We start from the raw sequence: 16,213 nt of genomic DNA, 5'->3' as shown, positions 1-16,213 counted from the left end.
TAAATGTTTCTCTAATCAAACAGTATGTGTGTGTGTATGAGTGGATTATCACAGTCTACTAGTATTGATATTTTATAAGTTTGAGTGAAGTGTACAAACCCTTCTTCTCTTTACATCCCTTTCTTCTCCTCCATTTAAAATTGTCTTAAATATTTTATCTCTATATATGTAGAGCCATATCGTCAATGTTTTACTTTTTGATTCTAATGTTAAATAATTTAGACAATTCAAGAGGAGAAAGTCTATCATACTTACACATTTTTATTCTTTCCATTGTTCCTTCTTCCTTTCTGATGTTTCAAGATTCCTTGTTTTATCATTTCCTTTCTCATTAGAGAAATTTTTTAGGCTTTTCTTTTAGGGTATGTCTGCTACCAATACATTCTTAGTTTACTTTCATCTGAAAATGTATTCATCTTTCTTTCAATCCTGAAGGATATTTTCATCAGTTAAAAATTCTCCATTGATAGTTCTTTTTGTTCAGTGCTTAAAATGAGACCTTCTTTCTGGCTTCCCTGATTTCTGGTGAGAAATCTGTTGTCATTTGAATGGTTTTCCCTTTTAAGGTGTCATTTCTCTGTTGTTGTTTTCAAGAATGTTTTTGTTGTTTTAATAAGTTTGACTATGATATTTCTTGGTGTGAATTTTGGGTTTATTCTACTTGATAGTAACACATCTTGTTGAATCTATAGGTCTATGTCTTTTACCATATTTGGGATATTTTCAGCCATTACACTTATCCTCCATATCTATAGGTTCTGCATCTGTAAATTCAACCATTTGCTGAACAAAAGTGTAGTTAGACCAAGAGTAGTAGCACATACCTGCAATCCCAGTGGCTCAAGAGGCTGAAGCAGGAGGATGACAAGTCCAAAGAAAGACTTAGCAACTTTGGGAGGCCCTAAGCAACTCAGTGAGACCCTGTCTCAAAATAAAAAGGGCTGGGGATGTGTGGCTCAGTGGTTGAGTATCTCTGGATTCAATCGCTACTATCAAAAACAAATGTAATTAGGCCTATGATGGTTGATCTTTACTGAACATGTACAGATTTTTTGTTAGTATAAAATAATACTGTATAACCATTATTTATATAGCATTTACATTGTATTAGGTATTATAAGATGATTTAAAGTATTCGGGAGACTGTGCACTAGTTATAGGCAAATTCTAGGCCATTTTATGTAAGGGACTTGAGCACTCATGGATTTTGGTTTCCACAGCGGGTAGTGTTTCTGGAATCAATTCCCATTGGATTCTAAGAGATAACTGTATTGCTTTGAGTATTCCCTCAGCACCTCTGTCTTTGCCCACTACTTCCAAGTGTCCAGTGATACCAGGGTTAGTTTGTTTCTTATTGTCCCACTGAGGTTTTGTTTGTTTTTTTTTTTTTCAGTCAGTTTTCTCTTACACTTTTCCCCCTCTTACTCCTATTTTTACTTAAGTTCAAATTCTTTCATTTCTCCCTTCCATTCTGCTATTGAGCCTATTGTGTTTTCATTGCTGTTACTGTATTACTCCATTATACGATTTCCATTTGGTTCTTTCATATCTTCAGTTTTTCTTTATTTTTTGGTAGTATTGGGGATTAAACCCTTGGCCTCACACATGCAGGTCAGTACTCTACCACTGATCTATATCCCTAGCCCTTTAAAAATTTTTTTGGAGATAGTTTCACACCAGTTTGCCCAGGCTGGCCTCAACTTAAAATATTCCTGCCTTAGTCCCCTGAATAGCTGGGATTATAGTCATGTGCTACCATGCCAGGGTATCTTCAATTTCTTTGCTGAGACTTATAAAAATTTATTTCAAGTAAGTTTTGAATTGCTTCTTGAGGAATCTTGAAGATTGCTGTTTAAAATATTTGTCAGATAATTCTAACATCACTGTCATCTTGTATTGGCATGTACTACCTTTTTCATTCAAGTTGATATTTTCAACACTTTTGTTCTGATGACTGATTTTCACATTAAATAGACATTTGGGGAATGTTGTTAAGAGTCTCTGAATTTTAATTAGATTTTCTGTTTAACCAGGCTTGTTTCCTATGGCCCTCTTCTGGCTTGGGACAACAAAGTAGGAAGTTCCTCCTCATTATAGGTCAGGAGGGAGTATAAGTTGAAGCTCTTCACTTAGCCTATATTGACACTTGAGTTGGGGAGGGCCTCCAAAGTACTACTAAATGGAAGAAAAGTGGCAGGATTCCCACTAGACATATGCTGATAACATCATAAGATACACAGATATGCCTCATTACCTTTCCCCATGATACCTCCAATGATACCACAAGGCATGGCCTCATTAATGCTGGGTGGTGGTGAAATTCCTGACTCTCAAAAGGCTTCTTCTGATACTATCCAAGTAGGAAGGGGGACAAATACCATATTCCTATTGAGTGAAAGTAGAAGTCCAGGCTCTCCACATGGTCTCACTAACATTAGAGGAAGGGAAGTACACACTGGGGATGAAAATCCCAATCCCCATTTGGCCTTCTCTAACACCACCAGTGGGGAGGTACAGGGATATTTAGGTGTTTATTCCAGCTTGATGAGGGCAGAAATATTGACTCCTAATTTGGCCTTTGTGGATTGGTTGGGGTGCCAGTTTTTTTTTTTTTTTTCTTTCTGTAGGGTATAACAAGAAGAGAGCTATTATTGTCTAAGGATTTCTGTCTTAGTAGGCTGTCTCTTTCCTGGTTCTTTAGCTAGACAGAACAGGATTCTTTGGGTTTTCATGCCCTTGGCTTTTCTGTGCTACCACCTTCTTTAGGTCCAAGTCTGGGACATACGAGGCAAAAAGAAAACCGTAGAACTTGCCATCATATTGTTTCTTCTGACTTGTGAAGTCTACTCAATTTGCCTCCTTCTATGTGTCTTTTATTGTAGTTTAATATTGGTTTTATGATATACAGGGGTAGTTTACTTAGTGGAAGGAGTAGGGGAAATATATCTATTCCAGTTTTCACTCGATTTAATTTTGATTTCTGAAGAAATGCAGAAGAATTTCTGGTATTACATTTATCAATAATCACATGTAAACTATATCAATTCCCCAACTGGAACCCCCACCTGGAACACCCAAAGCCAGTAATAATAATGGTGACAAAAAATATCTATCATTGATAACATTGTTGAAGTAGATAACATTGATAACATCATGGAGTAGAGAACTTCAAAACTCTATCCTTCCACTAAAAGAATGACTAAGCAAGCAAAAACTATAAGAATTACATTTTCCAAAACTCTAGAATCTAATAAAATTTAAAATAATCAGGGGAATGCATAATGAAAGAAGAAGCAACAAAATTTTGGTAAGAGATTGCTAAAACATTTTGATTTATCTCCCTGCTATTCCATAACCCAACTTAGTGGTAACCTTGGGGATGGTGGGCCACTTTGCTTAGGTAAATTTCTGCTGCCAGATGGGCAATATAGACCTTAATCTCAAAAATTGTGATTATATATTTTCAATTGTCTCCTGGCCCGCAAGGATGGGCTCAGGGCCTTGTTTTTTGTTTTGTCCACCTTGGAAATGTCTTACAGAGTTAGCATAGTAGCCTGTATGATATTTGTTGACAGTATACCAGTGACAGCCACCTGATGATAGATGGGACAATCAGCAGAGAATGAAAATCCTGAAAAGGAAGCAACTAGGGAAGGAGATAGATAAGAGAATAAGGGCTTGGAAAAGCTCCTGCATATATCAGAGAATATAGAAGTCTAAGCACTTGCTCAGGGCTGAACACATACTCAAAAATATTTAAGACACTAATCTTTCATCTGTGGCTGATTTTTAGGTTCTATACAAGCAGAAAATGAAGACCAAGGCAGAGTTATGAATGGTGTGGCTAAGCATTGAAGGTGTACACCAACATAAAGCCAATCCACAAAAACTGGGAAATATTTTTGGGAGACACAAATGGAATTATCTGTTATATTACTAGCTGACCAGTAAGCTAGTGCAAAAGAGAATTCAGTAAATATACAGGACAAAGGATACATAAAAAAAAATAAAGGCATTGTGTCCACCTACAACTAAAAATATATTTTTAAAAAGCTACTAAACCAACCATTGCACCCTCAACCCAACAAACAGCAACAAAAACTTCACTAGAATCCCTTTAGTTTCCAAGTGAGAATCTGATTACCAGGATTACTACATTATAATATTCAATTGATCTGTTGTTTGATAAAGTTTTAAGAGTTGCTAGAAAGAAACAAAAGTATTGCCCATTCATAGGGAAAAAACAAATTAGTAGAAACTCTTCATAATAATGGTCTTAAACAGTTTCTACTAATTTGATTGGTAAAATAGGCTTTAAAAATACATGATCCAAATTAATGTTGTTTTCACTAGACTCCCTTTTGATTCAAAGTGAGAAAATTAAATGGATAGAAACATATATGCCATGAAAATAATAACCAAAATAGTTGGTGTGTTTTTACTAAGGACAAATGAGTCTTTTAAGTCAAATATTGTTACAAAATGGAAACTTCAATATCCCATTTTCTATTTCCTTTTGTTTTTTTGGTACTAGAGATTGAGCCCAGAAGCACTTTACCACGAGCTACACCCCAATCCCTTTATTATTATTTATTTTTTTAGCAGAGTCTAAGTTGCTTAGGGCTTTGCTAAGTTGGTGATACTGGCCTCAATTTGTGATCCTCCTGCTTCAGCCTCCCTAGCCACTGGGATTACAGGTGTGTGCCACAACACCCGTCTTCCATTTTCTATAAAGAATAGAAAAAACTAGACAGATCAATAAGAAACAGAGACTTGAACAACATTATAAATCAAGCATACCTAAAGATATATGTAGAACACTCTATCCAATAATTAGAGAATAGTCATTTTCCTCAAATCATACACATTATTGTCAGAAGACACATCATTCTTCAGTTCAGAACATATATTAGGCCACAGAACATGACTGAATAAATTCAAAAACTTTGAAATAATAAAAATACATTCTCTAACTACAATGGAATAAATTAGAAATCAGTAACAAAACTGGAAAATTCAAATATGTGAAAATTAAACAATACATTGTTAAACAACTATTGGATCAAAGAATATGTTGTGAGGGAATCCAAAAATACTTTTAGATGAATGAAAATAAAAATACAGCATACCAAAACATGGGATTCAGAGAAAGCAGTGCTAAAAGGGATATTTATTGCTATACATGAAATTAATAGTTTTCAAATTTAATTTTTACTTGCACTTCAAATCAATAACATTACACATTAACAATAGAGAAATAGATGAGCAAATAAAACCCAAAACTAGAAAATGAAAGAAATAATAAATATTAGAACAAAGATACATGAAATAATGAATAGAAAAACTGTAAATCAATAAAACCAAAGTTGGGTCTTTGAAAAGATCAACATAAGATACAAATCTTTAAGCTAAAATGATTTTTAAAAGGAGAAACAGAAGTCAACCAAAAATTAAACTGGGGATACTATTCCTTATCATACAGAAATAAAGATGAGAAGAGGATACTATGAATAATTTTATGCCAAAATTAAACAGATGAAATAAATAAATTTCTAGAAAAACATAACTGCCGAAAAGTGATCTAAGAAGAAATAAGAAATCTGAACAGATCTAGAAGTAGAGGCATTAATTAGGAAACAAAAACATCCCAAGAAACAAATTCACTGGTGAATTCTAAGAAATATTTAAAGAATAAATTTTAAGGCTTTAATTTTAAAACTCCCTAATTCATTCTACAAGACTAGCGTTATTCTGACACTAAAGCTAAAGAAATCACAAGAAAACAAAACTTCAGATCAATGTTCTTTATGAATATACATGCAAAAATTCTCAACAGTATACTAGGCAACCAAATGGAGCACCATATTAAGAGGATTATACACCACGAGTAAGTGATATTTACCCCAGGAAAGCAAAGGCAGTTCAGCACAATGAAAATCAAACAATATAACAAACCACATTAATAGCAATAAGAGGAAAACACATAATCATCTCAGTTGGTACAGGACAAATATCTGACATACTCTAGCATCCTTTCTTCATGAAAGCACTCAACAAACTAAGTACAGAAGGGGATGTGCTAAACATGGAGAGGGTGTTTGTGAAAAACCTAGAGTTAACTTCACTCAACGGAGAAACACTAAAGGTTAGGAATAGGACAAGGATACCTGCTTATACTACTTTTATGCAACACTACATTGGAAGTTCTAGCCAGAATAATTAGTTAAGAAAAGGAAATACATCCAAATTTCAAAGAAAGTAAATCCATCTCTATTCAGAAATGATAAAAATTTTATATACTATAAAATACTAAATAACCTCCAAAATAAGTTATTATAGCTAATAAATGTATTCTCCTCCTCTCAGTTTGTGAGCACTTCAGCCTGTTGAGGCTTTGGAAAAATATAGCACATACTACCAGCACTATTTCTTTCATTTTTTTCTTTGTTGTAGAAAAGGATGGGAAAGGAAAAATAGAAGATACATGGAAAGACTAAAGAAATAAAACAATCTGCATCCCTGACTGGTTACATTCCTATACGTCAATTATTATTTCTCTTTTATTTTCCCCAAGCACATGCTATGGTTTGAATAAGTGCTCCCTCAAACGTCCATGTCTTGGAAGCTTGATGCCCAGGGTGGTATTGTGAGGCTGTGGAACTTTTAGGAGGTGGGGCCTAGTGAGATATCTGTAGGTTATTGGATGTATAGTCTAGAAGGGGATTATGGGACCCTGGTTTCTTCTTCCTCTTTCATTGCTCTGCTTCCTGGTTTATGTGGTGAGCAGTTTGCTCTGCCTTGATGTACTGCCCTCTCCAGAGAACCAAAGCAATATGGCACTTGATTTTGGACTAAAACATCCAGAACCATGAATCAATATAAACCTTTTATCTTTACAAGTTAATTGCTTCAGGTATGTCATTATAGAAATAAGAAGCTAATTAATACAGCAACTAATAGCACAGACCAAAAAAACAAACAGGATTGAGCTCTTATAAGAGGTGGCAAAGAATAAATCATATTGGGACAGATTGTCCTATTCCATAGCCAGGCTTGTGAAAATGATGGCAGCTATCTAAGGACAGGCAAGGCAGCTAAGACCCCAGGGCCTGCTAAAATAATAGAGGGAACTTAAAAACTTACTGAATGTTGTAAGGCACAGTACTAGGATTGAGCACTCCATATACAGTGAAACCTTTATAGAGGGGATTCCTGAAGTCTGGTTTCCTCTGAACCAAGAAAGGCCACACAGAATGTGTTTTCTCATAGACTCTGTTAGAAAAGAAAAACAAGCCAAAAAATTACAAACAATAAGCAAGTAATCTCAACAGTACTGCTGAACTTTATATTTAGTCAAATATTACTAATAAGTAGCCCAACTCAAGAAAGAAGGAAAACTGAAATAAGTGGCTAATGAATGTTGGTAGAGGAACAGATTTCTGGGCTCCAATTTATCCATCTTTAAAATGAATAAAATGTTAGTAAGAGTTCCAAATTAGATAGCAAGAGTTCTAAGTCCAGTGTTTGCTGTGGATGTGGCTACATGATCTTAGAAAATTTCCTAGCTGTTTCTGGGCCTGTTTCCTTGTCTGTTCAATGTTGCCTCTAACATGTCTTCCAAATCTAGGATTCTATGAAATGATGACCTTTCCAGTTTTAAAAATATTGGATTTGGGGTTGGATATAACTCAGTTGGTAGAGTGCTTGCCTAGCATGCACAAGGCCCTGGGTTCAATCCCTAGCATCACAAAAAATATTGGATTTTTTAAAACGTCTTGTATTTTAAGAAATGGAAATCCTAGATGGAATATTTATGGTTCGCCCATGTTTCCAGTTTCTTCTCCCTTCAGAAGGTTGAAGACAGTGAAAGACAATTGGCAGTTTATGCTAGCAAATATTTTTGAGTTATCCCAGGTAGGTAAACAAAGATTGTGGTATTTATATGGCAAGACTGATTCTTCTACTTTAATTAGGACTGCAAGTAACCTGATCAACCAATAAGGAAGTTCCTTATTTAACACTTCAAAATACATGGGATCCACTGGTCCCAATGAGATCTGTATGTAACCATACATGGAAAGGTCATTTGTACACACTGTGTTGAAGAAAGCTGGAGGAGGAGAATGAAGAAGAGTACTATAGGTGGTAGTACCTAAAATTGTGGTCCTGTAACTTTTACAACCCACAGACCATTTCAGTCAGGCTAAAGGCCCTTTATATCCATCTTCCTTATCTGTCACTGGTTAAAAACAACAACAAATCTTCCAGAGTTAAGGTAACTAATATTTATTATTACCTATGTGTCAAATTACTGTTCCAGACTATTTATCCAAAATACTTCCTTAAATCTTTATAATAAAATCCTGTGAGGTGTTTAGTTCTAAATTACTAATATAAGATAAAAAATTAAGTAGCCTAAGCTCACATAGCTAATAGGTGACAGATTCAAAGTTTGTATTTTGGACTACCTTATTCTAACTAAGGCTTATGCTTTTCCTTTCATGAGTGAATGACAGTTCTGCTTATTTTAAGCAATCAGTATTTTAACATATATTAAAATGTTCAACTTTTCTACTTTAACATTGAGATTCAGAATTGTGTGGGAAATGGGTCCAGATATATTAATCTCATTTTAAGAAGGGAAAAAATTATGGAAAAAATGGACAGCCAGTTGGTAGAAAGAACAGGTGTAAAATCATTTGGGAAGAGAGTGAGTGACAAAGGTCTTGTGGCAAAACAGAGTGAGGAGGGAGATAGATAGGTATGTATGTATGCAAGGAAGCATCTAAGTAAATACACGTTAAAGCAGAAAGCTTCATTGCTGTTCTCTATGTTGTCAAGAAAAATAATGGAATCATGGAGAGCAGATGCCATCTAGGCTATGTCATGAAAGGGCCCAAGAACCTGAGCTGTTAACGCAGCCAATAGTTGTGAAATGTTTTCTCTGCCTCTAAAATAAGAAGAGTGATGCTCAGACGTGCTCCACACCTTGTGAATCTCATAAACTATTTATGTTTTCTACATCATGGGGATGTTGGTTCAAGCCAGGGTAACAAAGTTAAACTGACTACAAGAACTGGACAGATAACATTACAAGTAGGCTAGGATTGAACAATAGGGAGTGGCAAGAACTGTAGCCAATGAGAATTTGTCCCATTCAAAGGCAGGAGCTGCTATTTAGCTCTAGTTAATTATTGATATAAGAGAATATAGGACCAGTGTTGACAGAGTTCCTGGTTTTTCAGAATATTTTGGTAAAACAGCTTATCTACTTTTTAAAAAATCCTAAATTAACTGGATTTGATGTTAAATTCTCTAACACTTAAACGTTGGCAACTGAATTCACATTTTAAATACTCACAGACTAAACAAACCACAACTGTTGGGCTGGGCTGGGTCTATGAGCTGTCAGTTTGTGATCTCTGATACAAGTGAAAAGGATTGTGGGTAATGACCATTCATACCTCAATGATTGATTCTATGTTTTTAATTTTTATTGGTGCATTATAATTATACATAATAGCAGGATTCATTATGTCATATTCATATATGCACACAATTTGATAAATCTCATTTCCCAGTACCTTCCCTTCACCATCCCTGATCCTATAGCAGCCCTTTTATATTCCCTATTTTATTGGCTCCTCCTGATTGCCCTGGAAAGTAGGCATTATGATCTCTATTTTACAGATGAGGAGTCTGAGGTGCCAAGAGATCCCTGTGCAAACATTGAGTGCTTTATGATTCAAAAGCTCTTTTCATTATTGTTATCTCCTCCCATTTCCCTGATTGCTGTCTAAAATTCAGAGTGGTGAGTGCATTCTTCTCTCTATTCAGTGTTTTCTCACAAAATGAATTCACCTTAGATCTTCCCGATCCTTTTGGCAGTTTCCAAGGAAGTTTCCAAATTGGCAGGAGAAAACATGGTCATGGATCTCCAGCAGAAAGCTTTCATTAAATTCAAAGGCACAGGGAAACTGTTCCATTAATTGCCAAATACAGTCTAGGAACTGGGTGAAGATAGGGGACACTTCTTTAGAGTCCCCATCCAGGTGGCCACACCTGAGAAATGCAAATCATGGTAAAGAAAGATACTGGTTAGCATCAGGGGATTAAACTGTCTGTAGAAGGCTATAAAAAGTTCACTTTGTGTCTCTGCTGGCATTGGCAAGAAAATATCTCAAGTCAAAGTGCCATCCAGAATCTCAAAACCAGTTAATCATAGTAAGCCCCTTAGCCACTGGTGTCCTTCATTATTCTCTAGACTTTAAGACCGTTTGGTCATTTGTCTGCTTTCTCTTATACTCTCTCTCCAACAGGACTTTCTGCAATGATGGAAATTTTCTACAGTAGTAATGTCAATACTAGAGTCACTGTGATGTCATTAGTTTAACTGAGAAAATGAATTTTTAATTGTATTAAATTTAAATTAATTTAAATTTAAACAGCTATGTTTAGCTTAATGTGAGCAAGGACCACACCAAATTGTTCACTGCACAGTGCCTGGCACAAAATAGATAATGAAAATTATTAAATTTGCGAATGAAATTTCATCTCAGAACTGAGTAATGTTTTCTCCCTCATAATATCCTCTTTACCAACTCTACAATCTACTGGAAATCCTATCCCACTGGAAATCAACATGTCATCCTCAGCCTGTATGCTGAATGTTCTCTGCTTTCTGATATAACTGCAACCTGACTCACCAAGGACACCACCTCTTCTTGGGCCCCAAATCAATGATGAGTACTAATCGTTCCAATTTTCCACATACCCTAATCCTAAAACAGGGCGGAAGTGCAATCAATCTTCTCCTTGCTCATATTGCTGCTTTCAAACTACTACTCATTTCACATTATTTAAAAAAAATACATTCACACACCACTAATCCCAGTGGATCCTGGATATAAACAACTTGGTTGGTCATAAAGGCATTCACAGTGGAATACTGATTTGTTTCACATTTTTAAAAAAATTCTTCGTAGTGTCTTCCACATGTTTATCAATAAATACTTACTGGGAGTTAAAAAAATACTTCCAATATGGGTCATACTGTTTAGATTATTACCTTCCCTTTCCTCAATATTGTCTTTTACCAATATTATCTGAAGATTTTCACTCCTGTTTTACATATTTCTCTTTGGTGCTGTTGAACATGACAACACTGGCTAAACTGAAAGTTTCCTTAACTAACGGAAATATAATTATCTTCACCGATCTTCACCTCTGTTCCACATCAGCATCCTGAGTCCATGGCTGTAGTCTGGTTCTTGAAACCACCCAGAAGTTCTTACCCCACCTCTGAAATTTTAATCTAAATAAATTACTCTGGAAAACATATACATTCCCAAACATACTTTTGTTTAACCTCCTCTAGCCCTTATCAAAAAAGGTCTCTCCACCAGCCAGATCCTTATTGGCTTCCCTTTGTTCCTTATCCAACCTAGACTTCATTGTATGTCCCAACAACTATTGTCTCCCCATTTTCTTCAATTTTTTTGGTCTTTTTGTCATTATTCATCAAAACTCAATCACATATCAGCCTAAAAAGCTAGCTTCTCTTCTCTTACATCCTAATACTTAAAGAAGCTATAAAATCATATAAATTCATCCCATTCAAAATTAAATCTCCACATTAAGTCAAGACTCAAATGTTCCCAAATAATAATTGTCCTGAAAACAATTTTCTCATCATCCTTAAAGCTCTTGAAAGTTTTAAGCTACCTTCTTAAACCTCTAACCCATTTCACATCTTCTTTTACCCTAGATCTATGGTTTACTACAAAAGATCAAGTTCATTAAGTTCAAAATGTCTAACAAGTGTCCCTGACACATTCATTCTCCTCCTGTATTTCCATCCAGTCTCCATGGAAGAGGTAGGTCCTTAGTTATAGTTCTAGTTAATCTTTTCATTTGGACCGGAGCTTTCGCCTCTTCCCAACTCCTTAGAAGTCTTAACTACCAAAAATGCATCATCTCTTAAATCTTCAACCTTATCTTCTTTAATATTTATTTCTTCTCTACAAAGAATATTGCTCAAATCTCTCCTGCCTTTAAATACCCAAATACTCAACCTCATAACCTATCTAGGCACAATCCCTTCTCATCCACCCCCTTTGGGAACTTGATTCTTAGGAAGAGAATTATACATTCACATTCTACTTCTCTATTGCTTATTCATGCCTCTTTTCACTGTTTTTTGGCTTCTACTTCCACCACTTTACTCAACTGGTTATCACTAAGGATCATTCAAACCCACATATTGCAAAATTGTCATATTGCCTTACTGGGTTATACTGGGTTATGTGACACTGCTGACTACTCATGGGAGTTCTCCTCTCATTTTTTTCTTTTGTTTCCTTAGATTTATTCTTACCTCTCCAACAACTCTTTCAGTCACCTTCATGGGATTCTTTTCTTCAATAAATCTTCAAGTGTATCATCCAAGGCTTTGTCCTATCACTTGGTTATTCTACAGACAACTTTTTGAGCGATCTTATCTGAAGCCATAGCCCAAAATGCCATTCACAAGCAGATTAACTCTCAAATCTCTAATCCTCTCTGTCAAATCCAGAACTAGGAAATTCTGAATTAGTACTGAGGAGTCTGCTTAGTGGACATGTCTTAGATGCTCCATGCCAAATAGGTCCTAAATTCAAAACACCTTTTCCCCAACACTTGCCCTGTATTATAGTTCTACATTCTCTCAGTAAACCCAGCAAACTAAGGCTTAAAAACTTGCAAGTTCTGCTAACCTTTTTCTTTCATTTCCTGATTCTTTCTATAAGTTCTACTTCCCAAATATCCTTGTATCTGTTGTAGTGGCCTCTGTCTTTTTATTTTGGGCCTTCATAAATTGTGATAAATCTCTAATTCATCCCCTTACCTCCAATCTCAATTTTCTATACCATTTCCCTGTTCAAAGTTCTCCATTATAGCTTTACTAAGTAGAGAAAAATATTCAAAACTTTTAGGGAAGAAAGGAGGAAGGAAGGAATGGAGGGAGGGAGGAGGGAAGAAGGAAGGAGCAAAAAACAGGGCCTTGAAGATCACCTCCTTCCTAGCCTCCCTTTACTAGATTCATTGCCTCTATTCTCCCCCTCTGTACTTTATGATCTAGTGACACTGGATCACTTGCAGTTCCTCAAATAAACCATTCTATTTAACGCCTTTATGGTTTCACACACATCAATTCTGGAATGTTTTCCTCTTTCTATCTAACACCTACTACTTTAAAGCTCAGTTTATATGCACTATTCCAGGAAGCCACCTTTACACCAGAATAGATAACATTCCTTTATGTTTTTCTCTGACCTCTTTACATAGAGTTAAGCACTTTTCTCTGTGGCCCATGAAAGCTTTTCTTTCCTAAAATATTTAACAATTGAATATAATTACTTGTATTCCTTCAAAACAGAGATGATATTCTGATCACCTTTGTAGACTTAATACCCTGAAATACTTTTTTCTTGATGAAAGACATTTAGGGTCATGTTCAAATTTCTGTTTCTTCCTACACAATACCAAATTGGTAAATCTGGATTTTATTAAATCTTACCCAAATGAACTCTTCACACATCCCTCCTTCAAAATAAAGATATTTTTACCTTTGTGAGAACTTGTGGCCCATAGATATCCATTCCTTCTCTATTAGAATCTTCATTTTTATACAAAAAGAAGATTTTTGCATTAGGAAAATCATAAAATAACAATACACACAAGAATATCAAAACATTTTGCTGAAATGAATGAGTTGATAAGAAAATAAAGTTAATTTCCAAAATGATAAGTATGTAACTTTGATTACAATTATAGGCATATATATAGGTTGCCTTCAAACTTCATATGCGCTCAGGAGAAATTACATTGGATTTGTATCTAGTGTCACTTTTTTTGGCCTTTACGTGACACCATAATTAAATGTAATCATGTGCTTATGCACAATGTTAAACTCAACCCATAAAAAATAAGAATCCAAAGGCAGAATTTGAGTTTGTACTAAGAATGAAATAATTTTCAAAGGTTAAAAGAAAATTCTAGGCTAGGAGTGGTGGTACATGCCTGTAATCCCAGTTATGCAGAAGACTGAGGAAGGAGGATCATAATTTGGAGACCAACCTTAGCAACTTAATGAAATCCTGTCTCAAAATAGAAAATAAAAAGGGGTGGGGATATAGCACAGTGGTAAAGCACCCCTAGATTCAATCCCTAGTACTACATATACACACATGCAAAAAAAAAAAAAAAACTAAAGAAATGAGGATAAACCATGATTATCAGTTCTCTTTTTTAGGAAGATCAACAAAGTAGCATTGGCTTCAACACAAGAAAACAACCATGAGTCTGATGTTCACATAGATATGTTACAGAGGATGACCTTATTAGGCAGTCCATTTTACTGTTAACCATTCAGCTTTACAAACTTTCTGAGCCTTTCCTATACTTTATAACAGCCTGTTGTATACAACTTAACTTCTAATGGGTAATGAAGTACATTAAATGCACAACAGAAAGTATACAGACTATATATGCTTTGTTTAGAGTAGCTAAACTAAAATATAGCTTTTTTTATAGATTTAAAGCTCATTCTTGTAAAAAAAATGGGACAAGTTAGTTGAGAGTTCTTTTATTAATTTATTCACAAACCGCTACTGACACAAAGTAAAATGCAATCACTGCTCTCTTACCATGAGTCCTTTGAATGTCCTATAAAATGGATCTAGAAGAATGCTGGCCACAGAGCAGACTTGTGCTGTGCGGTCCCACCCATCAGAACAATGGACTAAAACATTGGCCTTTTCTACTTTTACTGCCTGTGAAAACAGGGCAAAAAAAAAATACAATAAACCACCTTTGCTTAGCATGCTGGACTAATAATAGGGCTGTCAATACTGTCCTGATAGCACAGAGACATTTATCTAACTGGGTTACATTAATTTCTTTACATAATATCAGAATCCTTTAGGGGGAATGAAAGAAAGAGTATATATATGAGAAGAAGGAAAGCTTACATAATAGGAAAATAAAATAAGAAAACAATACCTAATATGGGATAAAAGAAAAACAAGGGAAAACCTAAGTCCATAAAAATAAGTATCAATTCTCAGAGGAAGAGTGGGTAGAAGGAGAAATTCATGCTCAAAAACACAGGACAAATCCACATCCCAGTCCCAGATCTAATAAAGATTTCCTATAGCTATCTAGTCTTACTAACAAACCCTCCCAACATAAGATAGAAGAGCTTGCTTGCCTTAGCTTGGTTTCTTTCCAATCAGAATAATGTAAAGACCTGAGCAATTTTGGCAATGGCAGATTTTGATTATTCATTTACTAATTCTAAGGCTTAATTATGTAACTGCATGTGCCAGGTAAGTACTATGTATTAGAGATACAAATATGATAATCAATTTCTACCTTTGAGGAGCCCACAAACTAGTCACAGTGCCCAAAGGTAAATAATTATAAGACACTGGAAAAACAACTGCTAGAGTGTAATGTGTGGTAAATATGTCCTTTTGCAGGAGCTGGGGGAACTTGAGCCTCAAAGAAAGAGTAGGACATCCTTAGGTGAAGAAGGAAAAATATACTAATTAATTCACGTATTCATTCATTTGCATATATATGTCAGTCGCTGCTCAACGTACAAGAGACACTACAGTGTGCACTAGGAATGCAAAGGAGACAAACTCTAGAACAAATTATTGCGAACTGGTGATAAATAAAACAATAAAATTCCATGACAGGTACAACAAAGCACAAAAGATAAACAAAGAGAACAGATAACTAAAATGGATGTTTTCAGTTGAATAGGCATTTGCCAGACTGACTACAAGGAAAGGACATTCCATCAGGGTAAAAAAATGACAGCAAATACGTATGCAAGGAGGCATGACACAGGTTAGGAACTCTTAAATAGCTGGTTACCATTAAGTTTGGGCTGGGAGTGAGGGAAAGATGAGAAACAGAGCTGGCCAAGAGGACAAGGATAAGATGAACAAATATGCATTTTATCTGGTGGCAAGAGGGAAACTATAAGGTTATGAAAGCAAAGAAGTATCATAATCAGATGTGCACTTTCAAAAGATCATTGTGGTAGCAGCAAGGAAAATGGCTTGGTAGAACACAAATTTGGATATAGGAAAAACAGTCGAGGAGCTGCTAAAATCATGAAAGGACCATGAGTTCCTGAAGTTAAAAAAAAAAAAAAAAAAGC

The 16,213-nt window shown here is 35.3% G+C and overlaps 1 protein-coding gene and 1 long non-coding RNA gene across 10 annotated transcripts in view; one reads left to right on the top strand and one right to left on the bottom strand.

Annotated features, from left to right (window-relative positions):
- The window catches only part of Mtmr8 (myotubularin related protein 8), a 128,570-nt gene that overhangs the window by 57,865 nt on the left and 54,492 nt on the right, over nucleotides 1–16,213 (bottom strand). For 5 of the 8 annotated variants that reach the window (XM_048797239.1, XM_048797240.1, XM_048797242.1 and 2 more), the window contains 4 exons: nucleotides 14,688–14,813; nucleotides 13,608–13,657; nucleotides 9,862–10,062; nucleotides 7,144–7,272 (listed from right to left, as the gene is read on the bottom strand). In XM_048797239.1, coding sequence (XP_048653196.1) covers nucleotides 7,144–7,272; nucleotides 9,862–10,062; nucleotides 13,608–13,657; nucleotides 14,688–14,813 — 506 coding nt within the window. Of the gene's footprint in view, nucleotides 1–1,283; nucleotides 4,728–7,143; nucleotides 7,273–9,861; nucleotides 10,063–13,607; nucleotides 13,658–14,687; nucleotides 14,814–16,213 lie in introns of those variants that run through there. The other 3 variants (XM_015501671.2, XM_048797243.1, XM_048797244.1) reach the window with 3 other exon arrangements.
- The window catches only part of LOC125614440, a 123,952-nt gene that overhangs the window by 69,352 nt on the left and 38,387 nt on the right, over nucleotides 1–16,213 (top strand). The window lies entirely within an intron of this gene.

The sequence above is a fragment of the Marmota marmota genome, unplaced genomic scaffold (assembly GCF_001458135.2).
Source record: "Marmota marmota marmota unplaced genomic scaffold, marMar, whole genome shotgun sequence".
Taxonomy (NCBI): domain Eukaryota; kingdom Metazoa; phylum Chordata; class Mammalia; order Rodentia; family Sciuridae; genus Marmota; species Marmota marmota.
The sequence above is the reverse complement of the archived record's forward strand: the minus strand, read 5'-3'. Positions and strand labels throughout refer to the sequence as shown.